A 13,675-nucleotide genomic window follows, 5' to 3' on the forward strand; every position below is an offset into this window, starting at 1 on the left:
TATTCACGCTGAGAATAGGCTGACATTTACAGCTTTGTGGGCAAGATATCTGAACTCCTCCATTACCTCAGTTTCCTCATCCGAGGAGTGGGGATGAGTAACAGAAGTCAATTCATGTAAAATACCTAGAACACAGCCTTCAAATAAGTGCTGTTTTTATTTGTATTATTTGTAAAAATATTTATTTATTTGGCTGCACTGGGTCTTAGTTGCGGCACACGGGATCTTTAGTTGTGGCATGCGGTATCTATCTAGTTCCCTGACCAGGGATCGAACCTGGGCCCCCTGCATTGGGAGCGCAGAGTCTTAACTGCTGGACCACCAGGGAAGTCCCCCCTTTTTTTTTTTTTTTTTAAAATAAGTGCTGTTTTTATCATCTCCAGTGCCCACAACTGGGCTTGGTGCTTGGTAAGAATTATTGAGTGTTTAATAATGAACATATGGGCTCATTGAAGGCCACATCCTTTCAAGGTAAGAAGTAGTAACTTTTCAAAGATGAAGAAACTAAGACTTAGCAGAGTTAGGTAACTATTCCAAGTTGCATAGCTAGTGGGCAGGGCAGGGTTTAAAATCAGGTCTGTGTAGTTCCAAAATTTGTACTGTTTCCATGATGCATGCTAGTTCTTGGTGGAGAAAGCACAATGATCCAATGTCAATAAAATGATCAATTAGAAAAAAGGTAGTGGAGAGAACAGGTTGGAGGAGGAAAAACAGGGAGAGAGTTTTAAGAAGAGAGAGTAAAGGAATGAAGCTGGGTGGAGACCTGGGTCTCCTAAGCTGGCCTGTGTTTCATGTCAGAACCTCTTCCGTCTGGACTGTGGCTGTGACCTGCAATGTACCCCCGAGGCGTCCCCCTTTCCTCCATGACTCCACAGAGGTCCTTCCTCCCAAAGTCCCTTTATACCCCTCGCCCACACCGTCACCCACGTCCGGCTATGGGTGGCAACGATCGGGAGTACAGTGAACATGAACTCTAGCCCTCTCCCTGACCAGCTGTGTGCCCTAGGATAAGTCTCTTCCTCTCCCAGGGCCTCAGTTTCCCCACTTGTAAGATGAGAGGTTGCATTAGATGATTTTTTAAGACACAGTGAGCTCTCAAATTTTATGAATCAATGAATTTTAAAGAATCTACTGTTGCCATCACGCTATCATTCTGTATTGATATTTGGTTTAATTTAATGAAAAATGTAAACTTTTTCCTTAGTTGTGAGATGTGAAAGTCCCGGTGACTTGAATGACCTTGTCTTCCTTTCCTGCAGGGTAACCCCATCTTCAGCATGTGTGGTTGCCCGAGTATTTGTTTACACATTAGACTATGAAGTCTTTGGGGACAGGGAGTGTGGCTCATCATTTCCAGTCTCTGATCTGAGTTGACATAAGTGAGTGTTTGCTGCTTAAGTGGGGAAGATCCCCAAGGCTGGAGTAGGCTGGAATTCACCACAATAAGGTTGAAGACTATCTGTTATATAGCTTTTCCAGACGTGTTATATGCTTTTTTTTTTCCAGCAGCATTTTTATTTATTTTATTTTATTTTATCTTTTTTATTAGTTATCCATTTTATACATATTAGTGTATATATGTCACGTGTTATATGTTTTTAATCAGAGGTGTACTACCTATGCTCACTGAGACCCAGATAACAAATTCAAGTTAAGCTCCCAGCCCTGCCAAAGCCTGTGGAAATGCTGGTTATAACCGATATGACCACATGGTGGCAGCAGAGGAGAGGGAACGAATTTTTTGTGTGCGTGCTGTTAAATCAGCAGAGCCACAGACTTTGGGACCTGTGGGTGATGTCTAGCACCATATACGAATCATTTTATTTACTTATTTTCTTTCTTTCTTTTGGGGGGCTGCTCCACGGGCCTGTGGGATCTAAGTTCCCCGACCAGGGACTGAACTTGGCCGTGGCAGTGAAAGCCCAGAATCCTAACCACTAGGCCACCAGGAACTCCCCGAATCATTTTAGAGAATTCGTTTTTAGGAAAGAGACCCAGAAAGTACCACATTCACATGCTTTATTAATGAGTAATGAAAAAAAAATATAGTTTCATGAATAAACACACATACACTTAACATTCATATTATGCTCAGTTAAGGCTGAGGGAAAGTCTGGCCGGGAAGAGAAGAGGAAAGCAGTGGACACCCACCAGTCCCAAGTCCAGAGTCCCAAGGACCTCAGGTCAGAACACAGCGTTTGTGTCCAAATCCCAATCCCGATGACTTCTTGTCTCTGTCTCCTCTGCTTGTGGTGATGTGAGTGACCAACATGTATTTTGACTTACTTTGTGCCAGGTCATTGTTCTAAGCACTTGGTATGTATTTTCTTAGATAATTCTTGTAACAACCCCTGAGAGATATTATTACCCTCATTTTATAGTTAAGCAATTTGCCCAAGGTCAATCACCTAGTAAACAGTAAAGTCAGGACTTAAACCCAGGACTTGGAGTTCAGGAGTCAGGATCTTAGTACTGTTTGGCAACCTTTCCTACGAACAGGCTTTAATAATGTTCACCCAGAAAGACTTCTGGAAAGAGATGAGGGGTGCCTGTCCAATGGTTGGTGTTATGGACTGAATTGTGTCCACCCTAAAGCCCTAACCACCCCCCAAATGTGACCGTAGTTGGAGACAGGGCCTTTCAAGAGGTAATTAAGGTAGAATGAGGTCATAAGGGTGAGGCCCTAATCTCAGATGACTGGTATCCTTATAGGAAGAGGAAAAGGCACCAGAGCAGGAAGAGAGCTCTCACCAGAAACCAAACCTGATGGCACCTTGATCTTAGATTTCCAGCCTCCGGAACAGTGAGAAATAAATGTCTACTATTTAAGCCACCCACTCTATGGTATTTTGTTATAGTAGCCAAAGCTGACTAAGACACTGAATCCCCGTAATTTCTACAAATTCAATAGAGAAGAGAGAAATACGATACCTCAAACTTATTTCAAAGGAGAGTTGGCAAGTGGATGGCTGTTAGCAGAACAGATACCATCTTGGGCACTTACAGTTTCTCCTGTCCTTCCGCCGACCCTACCCAGGGCTCTACTGTGCAGTGAATCGCTTCTCTGTCGTCAAGGGCTTTGGATGTAATAGATATTGTTTAATAATCATTAGGACCAGGTAGCCTCTATGCTCTGTTAGTCCCCAAACAATGACGAAAACTTCCCTGATGTGTTCCCAGCACCCATGTAGCTAGTTACTCATTTATAATCCTTAACTTAGGAATGCACATCCTGTTTCCAAGTACCTACTCCCATGCCCTAGGTTAACTATAAATTGTCCTAATGGCCCTTTGGTGGTGCTGGGTTCAGCTTCCAATGCTTCTGGATCATTTTCTGCCCGATCCCACCCTGTGAGTAAGTTACCTACATTAAACTGATGTGTTGATTATTTGGAACTGCCTGCCTCGTTTTTCGGTCTCAAGATGCCTTCTCAGTTTGGTGGGTACTTTTCGTTCCCTCTGCATCCTCCAACAGTAGGAATCACAGAAACCTCTTCTCTCCAGTGTTCATCATAACTGTCCATGTTTTCCAGAGTTGTATATTTCCTACAGCCTTCATGTCACCTCTGAACACTTCCCAACCAGTTCAGACTTTTTAAAAGCAGGGCTGCCATATCCCTTTTGGCAATCTCAAGTTTTACATGATTTAGGTCAGTGATTCTATTGGTGTGCCCCGCAGACCACCTGCATCAAAATCACCTAGGGTGTTTATTCAAAACTCAGTCCCATCCCTGGTGGTGCAGTCGTTAAGAATCTGCCTGCCGATGCAGGGGACAGGGGTTCGAGCCCTGGTCGGGGAAGAACCCACATGCCGCAGAGCAAGTAAGTCCACGTGCCACAACTACTGAAGCCTGCACACCTAGAGCCCGTGCTCCGCAACAAGAGAAGCCACCGCAATGAGAAGCCTGCGCACCGCAACGAAGACCCATTGCAGCCAAACAAAAGCAAAAACAAAAACGCAGTCCCAGCCCTCACCCAGGCCCTACTGATTCAGAAAGTTTGGGGGTGGAGAGGAGAACGTGCATTTTAATAAGCGTGCCATGTGAGTCTGATGCGTGGTCAGTAGATTTGGATAAGAAACGGGTGAGGGGAGGGCTTTTACTTTTTTCGTTTCAGCCCAGAGACAGATCTGTGCTCAAATAACGATTCTACCACTTTCTAGTTTGGAGCCTTGGGCAAGTTACCTCCCCGAGCTGCAATTTCCTCATCTGTAAAATGAGCATAATAATGTGTGCTGCACAGATTTTTATGAGGATCAAATGATACGATGAGTGCAAAGCCACCAACACCAAATCTGGTCTATATTTAGTAAACTTCCTACCTTGTCATTGTGGTTTCCGAGGTCTGTGGTCACTTGATTTCGTGATATGTGTGGTGATGGTCTTGGTCGTGGGTTCACCAACTCTCAGTTGTTCTGTGTTTCCTAGAGAGAGGAAGGGGTGGGATGGTGGTGTCTGTCTATGTGTGGGGTCTGGCTACTTGCCAAATAGGCTGTCTTGATCAGTTTTGCTCATTTAATCCTTCCAGCCTTTGCCAATTTCCATTTCCCTTCCCAGGAGGGAAGAGCAGAAAATGTTCCAGGGTAGGATGAATCTGAGCGTGGGAGTGATTACAAAGTCCCCCCAAGAAGGCAACCAAGAGATGACCCTGACCCTCTACAAAGAAAAAATGGATCTCGTTATGAGATTTGAAAGGGGGAGGAATGGCTCTTACTTCCAGGGTTCCTCCTCAAATGGCAAGACATGACTAATTCCCTCAAAGAATCCTCGGTAGATTGGCAGAGCCTTGAGGGCAGAAACATGCTCAGAACAAGAATGTAAATCCCCCGAAACAAAGAGAGAAAGCAAGTGTGTGTTGGCAGCTCAGTCCTCAGGGCATTGAAGGGGCCGGGATGTGCTCCACCGGAGACAGAGGCAGGTAACAGAAACGGTTATGGGAGCTTCATAGGCTTGCTGTTACTGTGTAACACATCACTCCCAAGACTCAGTGGCTTAATATTTTCACTCCAGTGTCAATGGGACAGCCTGGGCTTGTTCTTGTGTTTGCAGGTCAGCTGGGGGCTCTGTTCTGCGCTGGTCTTGCCTGGGCCACCTTGACTGGAGCAGCTCTGCTCTGTGTGTGTTTTATTCTCTGCTAGGGACCGGTGGTCTAGCTGAGCATGTCCTTCTCATGACAAAGAGAGAAACACAAGAGAACAAGCCCAATACCTTAGCTTCTTTTCATGCCTGTGTCATGCCTCCTAATATCTTATTGGCCAAAGCAAGTTGGATGGCTGAACCCAGAGTCAGAGATGGAAGGCAAAGTTATGTGGCCAAGGATTCGGGGATGGGTGAACTGGAGCTATTAATGTCAGCTATCAGAATCCTCAACTCTCCCTTCAATGACTCCCAATCTCCAGTCATTGCTCCCTCTTTGATGTTTCTATAATCTGCATTGCAGTTATGTATGTGAGGGCAAGGACTGTCTATAGCCCTAGTGCCCAGTATGTAATTATAACAGAGAGAGAGAGAGAGAGAGAAAGAGCAAAAAAGGAAGGAAGTAGGAACACAAGCAACAAAAAAGAGAAAACAGGGCAGGCACATCAGGGTAAAGGGAGCAGAGGAAACAGGACAAAAGAGACACAAAAAGGGTAAGTTAGGGAAGCACCCCTGGTTCAGAGTGAGTTGAATTGCTTGCTGATAAACAGCTTCTTGGAATATTGATCCGTTCCTAATATTTTAAAGCAGTCATTTTCACAATGAGAAAGAGTCTTTATGTTTTAATTTTCATGTCTAATGGCTGCATTTTCCCTGTGGCAGCCCTTGCATGAAAGAAGACTTGGGTTATAGAAATTTTTTTGGTCCCCTGAGGAGTAATCAATTTACCATTTATGATCAGAGCCTCTTTCACTACTAAGATCTCTCCAGTTGCTGTACCTCTGGAATGAAGGCTGAAACTTTATAATGCAGAAAGATTGCATTAGAAACGAGGCTGGAAAGGCGGACTCACATTCTTTTCTTGAAATGTAATTGTTTATTTTTTCTGGATGACGTGGTTCCTAGCGCTACATATTATCGGAATAAACTGAAGGGTTGGTGATATCAGTGCTGGGAGGGTAGGCTAGATTGATTCTGAAATGGTGAGAAGTCATTTCAGGACAGCGTCAGGGAATGTGGTGGGTGAAGAGAAGCAGATTTCCTTGTGCAGCTCAAAGTCCTTCTGAAGAGGGACTGCAAATGCCGTGGAACTGAAGCAACCTCCCTGGGATAAGTGTCATCTCTTCCAAGGGAACCGCTTGGAAGTGAGTCAATCATTTGCATACCTTTGCTTAAGGTGTTAAAAATTATTCATGTGAAAAAGATGCAGGGATAATTCTTCAGTGGATTTATGAACTCTTTAGTGGTTTTTCTTGACTGGGGATGGGGGAAGGATTCCTCTTCTTACCTCCAGGTCAGTATCATTTTTTAGGGCTTCCTGAAGTAAAACAAGAGGCCAGATCTAGGTGGGGGTGGGATGGGAATGGGGCCCGGGGACGCATAGGCCTGGTGACTGAGGCTATTTATGTGCCCACCATTCCCCTCTCTTGCCTGTCTTACTGGGGGTCTGGAACTGACCAGGCATCATCTAGCCCAGCACCTGGCACATAGAAGATGGTCAATAACTATTTATTAACTTGAATTGAGTGACGGTTTGTGGTGTGGTAGAGAGAGCATGATACTGAGAGTCAGGAGAACTGGGACTTAAATTGGCTGGTGGAGCAAACGAGGACAAGCCTCCTTTCTTCTCCAAGCCTCAGTTTCCCTACATTCAAAGTGGGGATTTCTCCCTGGGCCATCGTGAGACCTGAGAGCCCTTGTGATGCTGGTCACAGTCATCCTGTAGAAGGCACTGACTATGCTGGGGCGGAGACCGCGTGCCTTGGTCAGAGGCCAAGGGCAGAAGCCAGGCTGTGCTACAACGTGGGTGGTGGGGACCACCCCTGCAGAGCTGTGGCCTCTTTGGGGGGTTGACATCTGAGCAGGATGACCAAGTCAAGGCTGGCAGCCCAGAAGAAAGAAGCATTGACCATCCCCTGAGCCCCAGAGGGCCCCTTTCCCCTTACACAGAAATATCACCTGGAAGGAGACCAGAGGACAGACAAGGTGACAGCATAGCACATGCATATTCTCTGTCCAGGTTCTAGAGACACAGAGAGAACTCAGGCAAGGTCCCTGATGGCCAGGAGATGACGCACATTACGCCATAGGGCGGGGCTGATGGTGCAGGTGTTGAATGGGTGATAAGCATCACGACCAGTGTGTTTGTGAAACTTTAGACAGGCAGAGGGAGGAAGCAGTTGCAGGGCTATTGATAGAGTAGTGAGGATCTGGCATCACCCTGGGCCTGGGGGTGCGGGTGGAAGGAAGGTGGACCAGGAAGGGATGGTCTCATGTTATTGCAGGACCAAGTGACGGGGTGCTGGCGGGCCGAGCCATTGACTCGGTGTGACCCGGGCAGGTCCCTTAACCACTCTGGGTCTCAGTTTCCCAATTTATCAAGTGAAGGGGTTGGCTTAGATCAGGGGCCCCTCAGGGCAGTGAGGAAGAGTATCGGGGAGGCTGAGAAGATGGGCTCCAGGCCTCTGACCCTTGTTCCATCTACACTGTACAGCTTTTCCCCCTTCATTTTGGATAGTATGTTTCTGGGTAAGATTTCATTGAAGAAAAGAGTTGTTTTCTGTTTTTTTTGTTTTCTAAAGCCACTGGTCTAAAGACCTTTAAGTTTCCTTTCAGACATAAACAGCGTAGGATAGCAGTTCCAGGGCCAGGTGGTGGCAGGCTCATTAGTGGGAGCTGGAAGGGACAGCTAACCCAGCCCTAGGACCTCTGCAGCCATCCTCCTCTCTAGAAAGGGGGGTGGGGAAGGGAGGCTGGCTGGGGTGGTGGAGTGGGATTTCTGGGAAAGACGGACAGAAAAGCTCCTGCTTCGTAAACCTGTTTGGTAAAAATTTGGGCACACTGTGAGGGCCTTTCAGACCCCAAAACGGGTCCTCACCCGAGACAGTACACCTGCCCTGGTCTGGAGTTTCTTCCTGCAAGTTCTTCCACTGAGGCTCCCAAACCCGGGGCCTGAATTCTATGGGGCCCTGTGAAAATACACCTGTGGGACCTGAGAAACAGAAGAGTTTGCTCTGGCTCTGCTACTGACTAACTCAGCATCTTCGAGCCTCCGTTTCCTCACTCATAAAGTGGCAATAAAAGTACCCAAGCTTGGGCTTCCCTGGTGGCGCAGTGGTTGAGAATCTGCCTGCTAATGCAGGGGACACGGGTTCGAGCCCTGGTCTGGGAAGATCCCACATGCCACGGAGCAGCTGGGCCCGTGAGCCACAACTACTGAGCCTGCGCGTCTGGAGCCTGTGCCCCGCAACGGGAGGGGCCGCGATAGTGAAAGGCCCGCGCACCGCGATGAAGAGTGGTCCCCGCACCGCGATGAAGAGTGGCCCCCGCTTGCCGCAACTAGAGAAAGCCCTCGCACGAACCGAAGACCCAACACAGTCAAAAATAAAATAAAATAAAATAAATAAATATATTAAAAAAACAAAACAAAACAAAACAAAACAAACAAAAAAAAAGTACCCAAGCTTTTTGTGGGTAAAAATAAGTGAAGTGCAGGGACTTCCCTGGTGGTCCAGTGGTTAAGACTCCACGCTTCCAATGCAGGGGGCGTGGGTTCGATCCCTGTTCAGGGAACTAAGATTCCCTCATGCCTCGTGGCCAAAAAATAAAAATTAAAAAAAAAAAATGAAGTGCTGACATACTATAAAAACTTAAAAAATTACCTCTTCCATCTGCCCCTAATACCCGTGCCCCGTCTCTTCTCTGCCTTGATTAATTTGATTCAATTTATTGATTTACGGTTCATGCCTAAAGCATGCTCCTAGCACAGAATGCCAGGGGTAGCTGAACGGGCAGCACCACAGCAAACAAGTACAAGAACAAATGGTTAGACAAGTGGACAGCTTCTAAGTACTCATGAACATAAAAAATACAGTCATTTATTCATCTCAGATTCCCAGAGTGCCTCCTATGTGCCAAACTGGGTTCACTGGGTGAGGTCAACCGCTGACACATGGGTATGTGAATTTTTGTCTCTGTCTCAGACAGTTGAGAAGAAGTCAGTGTTTTGAGAAAACATGGTGATGTGATGGAAAACAAAGTGCCAATTCCCCAGAGCAAGACCTGGCTGGCATAGCCTCCCGTATAGCTTTAAGCCGTATACAGCAGAAAGTGGTAGCATGCATGCTCCCCAAATGCCTGGGAGTGACTGTTAGGAGAGGGCATGATGTGGCCGAAAGGGCCCAGGCTTTGACACCTAAAAATGGTGTATACTTAGGAAGGTCAAATCTAACTTTGAGCCCCAGTTTCCTTGTCTATGAAACTGGGTCATAAAATCTGCTTGCCTGGTTGTTGTGGAATAAAATCAGATTGGGCAAGGATCTGCTTTGTGGTAGCACTCGGAAAGGGATCTCCATTATTACGGTTTTGGGAAAAGCACAGAGCGGATGATCACATTCATGAATGTCACTGTGGGAGATGCAGTCCGTCCTTGGTGGGGTCCAGGCCTCAGGAGTCACCAGCTGAGATCTTCACCCAGTGAGGGATGCAGCCCGTCCTTGGTGGGGTCCAGGCCTCAGGAGTCACCAGCTGAGATCCTTTGCCGAGTGAAAAGGGCTCTGAGCACCCCCTGCACATCGCGATTCCGGAGGCTATAGATGACAGGGTTCAGCATAGGCGTGACGACAGTGTACATGATGCTGGCCACTCGGTCCCGCTCGGCCTCATATCGGGACATGGGCTGGAAGTAGACAGCAATGACTGTCCTGTAGAAGAGGCCCACCATGGCCGGGTGGGAGCCACAGGTGGACACAGCCCGGAGCTTCCCAGTGGCTGAGGGCAGCCGGAGCACCGCAGCTGCGATGGCCCCGCAGGAGGCGAGAATGAGCAGGAAGGGAGTGACTACCACCGCGGCATCCTCGGTGAAGACGAGGAGCTGGATGTGGCGGGTGTCGGAGCACGAGAGCCTTAAGAGAGGCTGGTGGTCACAGAAGAAGTGGGGCACTTGGTGGGAGGCACAGAAGGACAGGTGGGCCATAAGCAGGATATGCAGGAGGGAGTGGACACGGGACACGAGCCACGCAGTCCCCACCAGGGCTGTGCACACAGCCCGGGACATCCTCGTGGCATAGTGGAGGGGGTGCCGGATGGCCACGTAGTGGTCATAGGCCATGGCATCCAGGAGGCAGCTGTCAGTTACACCCAGGGCAAAGAAGAAGTACATTTGGGTCAGGCAGCCAGCCAGGGAGATGGAGCGGTCATGGCCATCAGGTTGGCCAACAGCTTGGGTACAGTGATGGTGGTAAAGCAGAGGTCAGCAAAGGACAGATGGGCCAGCAGGAAGTACATGGGTGCATGAAGGGTTGGACTGGCTCGGATGATGGCCACAATGAGTCCATTACCCAGGATGCCCGCCAAATACAGGACCAAAAATAGGACAAAGAGAGGCCGCCGCTGTCCAGGACTTGTTGTTAGTCCTAGTAGGGTGAATGCGGCTCCTTCTGAAGTCTCATTGGCAGCATCCATGGCTGGGCTGCTTCTTTGCCTGGGACCCCAGGGGTTCCTTTCTACTGCTGAGTCATCTCCGCAGTGTCAAAGGAAAAGGGTGAAGGGCCACTAAGTTGCTCAAGGCTTTCTGGCCATGAGGGAAATCATGGGTTTGGAGTCAGACAGCCGTGTTGCTATACACAGGTGTGGACCATGTGCAAATCATTTTTCCTCCTGAATCTTCTTCCTTTCCAGGCCTTAGGTTCCCCATCAGTAAAGTAAGGGAGCTGAACCAGGTGACCTTGAAGGCTGCTTCCAACTTGGATTCTTTGTGATTTGAAGCAAAAACAGAACAAAAACATTGCCCAGGATGTGGACCAGAGAAGGAAGAAAACACAAAAGAAAAGATCCAACAGAGAGAGGATCAAAATCAGGGAGAGATTTGACCAATGGGCATTTATTTCAGGAAAGTCAGAGTGGAAAAGAAAACCCAGATGGAAGCAAGGAACTTATCAAAGAAATAAAAAATCCAAACATTAAGGGCACACATATATTGAAATGAATGTAAACCTACAGCACCCAAATGCAAACATGATGTTTTAGAACACTGAGGGTCAAAAGAAGAAGCCGTCACTCCCAGGGATGTGCAGATCTGATGATGTTCAGATACCCAGACTACCATCCAGTGTGTCATCAACAGTAGATGATGGGACGCAGTCAAGCAATATCATCAAATTCTGAAGAAAAAAAAGATTTTGAACCTAGAATTCTATCCTAAACCAAAATATTAATCAAGTATGAGAAAGGAATAAAGAAATTTTCAGACTTGCAAAACAAAAAAAACAAAAAAAGAACCAAAGAACCTGGATGACTCCCTGTATCCCTGGAAAACTCTTCCCATGAAATCAAACACTTACAGCATCAAACAGATGCACACGCTTTATGGGAAACTCATGCAGACAGATGGATACACCTGCCAGATGCAGAGACTTGACTCTTAAGGACAGAGGCAACTTGTTTCAATGCCTCCATTTTTTCCTGTCTGAATCTCACTGCAGAAATCTTGGATGATTCTCCAAGAGGGGGGTCTTAAAAGGAGAGGGATTTTAGGATAGGTTTCCTGAAGGCTATGCTGAGGCCATCTCTGCAGGAGAATGATCTCTTAATTTCTTTTCACATCCTTCTCTCTATTAAAATAAAACAAAGACCCTTCCTACCCTATTGTCTTCCTTTTCCTCCTCCATTGGGTAAGAAGAATTTCTGGCTTTGGATCCCTGTAGAACATTTTTTTCTCAAATTTACCATCATGTCCCACTGTCCAGGAAGGTAAGAGGATTGGGGTGAGAGGGTAAGATGGAGTGGGAAAGCTTGCTTACGAATTGGCTTTTTCAGAAACTGGACCTACTCTGACCCGTGTTTAAATTGGTCTCAATAAACATTCAAATACACGGAGCTGTTTGCAGAAACATTCATCTGTAATCACAAACACACCGGTGCAGGCATGCGGGCATGTGCAGCCTCCAGCTGGGCTCTGCAAATACACAGGCATGATCGATCGCATACAGAAATGTGGACACTGACATCTGAGTAAGCAGACAAGTGTAACCACAAGACCCACAGACCCAGACCATCCTACACATAAACAGAGGGTCCAAAGCAATCACAAAATAGCACTGAGGCCAGAGGGTGACGCTCATTTACAGACTCCTGTTCACGGGGGCTCCTGGCACCATGCACAGCTACTGGGACATGCACGTTCATGCTTCCACCGAGCACGTAGTCTGTGTCAGCTCTCTACCAGTGCCCGACCACCCCATCCCGGCACACCCTGTCACACCCCGTCACACAATCACATCTTCCGGCACAGCCCCAGGGGCCCACGGCCTCGCAACTCCACACACACGGCTACACTCACATAGGCTCATGCTGGGTCACAGCAGAGATGTGCCACCCTAGAGGAGCACGTCCGTATACACACCACCTCCCCATCCCCCAGTGATGCCATCGGGCGGTGATGGGAACACACAGTCTCAGCCTCACACAAACAGCACCCGCTCTCACACTCACATGTACAGCTCATGCCCACAGCCACGTTCAAGAGGACAGATTCGTACACTCTCCAGCCTGGCCACTTGCCCCGAGTGTACCTTCCGGCTTCTCCACATCACAGGAGGGAGTAGCAACGAAGACCAAGCGTAGCCCGTCACTGAAGGGTCTGGGGAGGGAGCTAGTGGCCACATGTATGGGGTTTGGGGCCTTGGGAGCACCTTAGCTTCTCCCAGCGACAGCACCCCTTCCCCTGGCCCTCATTCCTATGGTGGGAGGCAGCCTGGCTCTGGGGCTTGTTATTCTTTCTCTCTAGGGCCCAGTTTGATGGGGGTAGGGGTGGTTGGCGCCACCTTCAACTCGGGGGACCCTCAGGAGCCCCGTGCATCGTGAAACTACTGCTCCCCGGTCCCTGTCTTCTGGAGGCCAGAGCTGACTCCTGAGCCCCAAGTCCGGGGTTTACAGCAGTAGCTTCTGGAGCCAACTGTTTTGTCCCCTCAGCTGTTGCCAAGGCTTCTTGGAGGAAGTGTAAGAGTGTGGGAGGGATTGTGCCTCTGAGGACTGTGGCAATAGTATGCCTGAGTGACTGTGTGTGTGTGTGTGTGTGTGTGTGTGTGTGTGGTTGTATGCCTGGGTGTGAAATGATCATGTCTCTGTCAAACAAAATGTGTCTGTGAGCTTGAGTGTGTGTCTGAATGTGCAGCTGTGCCTGTGTCTGTGTGGACGGCAGTGACAACCTGAGAGTGTTTATTTGTGCATGAAGGTTTCCAATAGGGGATTGGGTCTGTGTTGAAGGGGCTATGTGTTCCCGTGTGTGTTTGTAGCATTCCAGGTGGGAATGGCTTTGCATGACTCAGCGTCAGAACAACCATGAAGGGTGATTTTGAAGGTATGAACTTTCAGTGATTCCCTGCTTGCCTACTGAATAAAGTCCCAATTCCCCTACCTGATATCCAGCCCGTAGGGTGTCCTTCCCATCCCCAGATCTTCAATCTTCACACTTCTCTCCACTTCTTTCCCTACACATCTATCTCTAGCCAGTTAAATTGGTCTCGTTAGAGTCTTGTGCA

At 47.9% G+C, this 13,675-nt stretch overlaps 1 protein-coding gene across 1 annotated transcript; it reads right to left on the reverse strand.

Annotated features, from left to right (window-relative positions):
• Positions 1–9,648: 9,648 nt before the first annotated feature.
• OR1K1 (olfactory receptor family 1 subfamily K member 1) lies at positions 9,649–10,598 on the reverse strand. Its single transcript, XM_068551841.1, is given in 2 exon segments — positions 9,649–10,337; positions 10,340–10,598. Coding segments are annotated over 2 exon segments (948 nt in total).
• Positions 10,599–13,675: the final 3,077 nt, after the last annotated feature.

The sequence above is a fragment of the Eschrichtius robustus genome, chromosome 10 (genome assembly GCF_028021215.1).
Source record: "Eschrichtius robustus isolate mEscRob2 chromosome 10, mEscRob2.pri, whole genome shotgun sequence".
Classification (NCBI taxonomy): Eukaryota; Metazoa; Chordata; class Mammalia; order Artiodactyla; family Eschrichtiidae; genus Eschrichtius; species Eschrichtius robustus.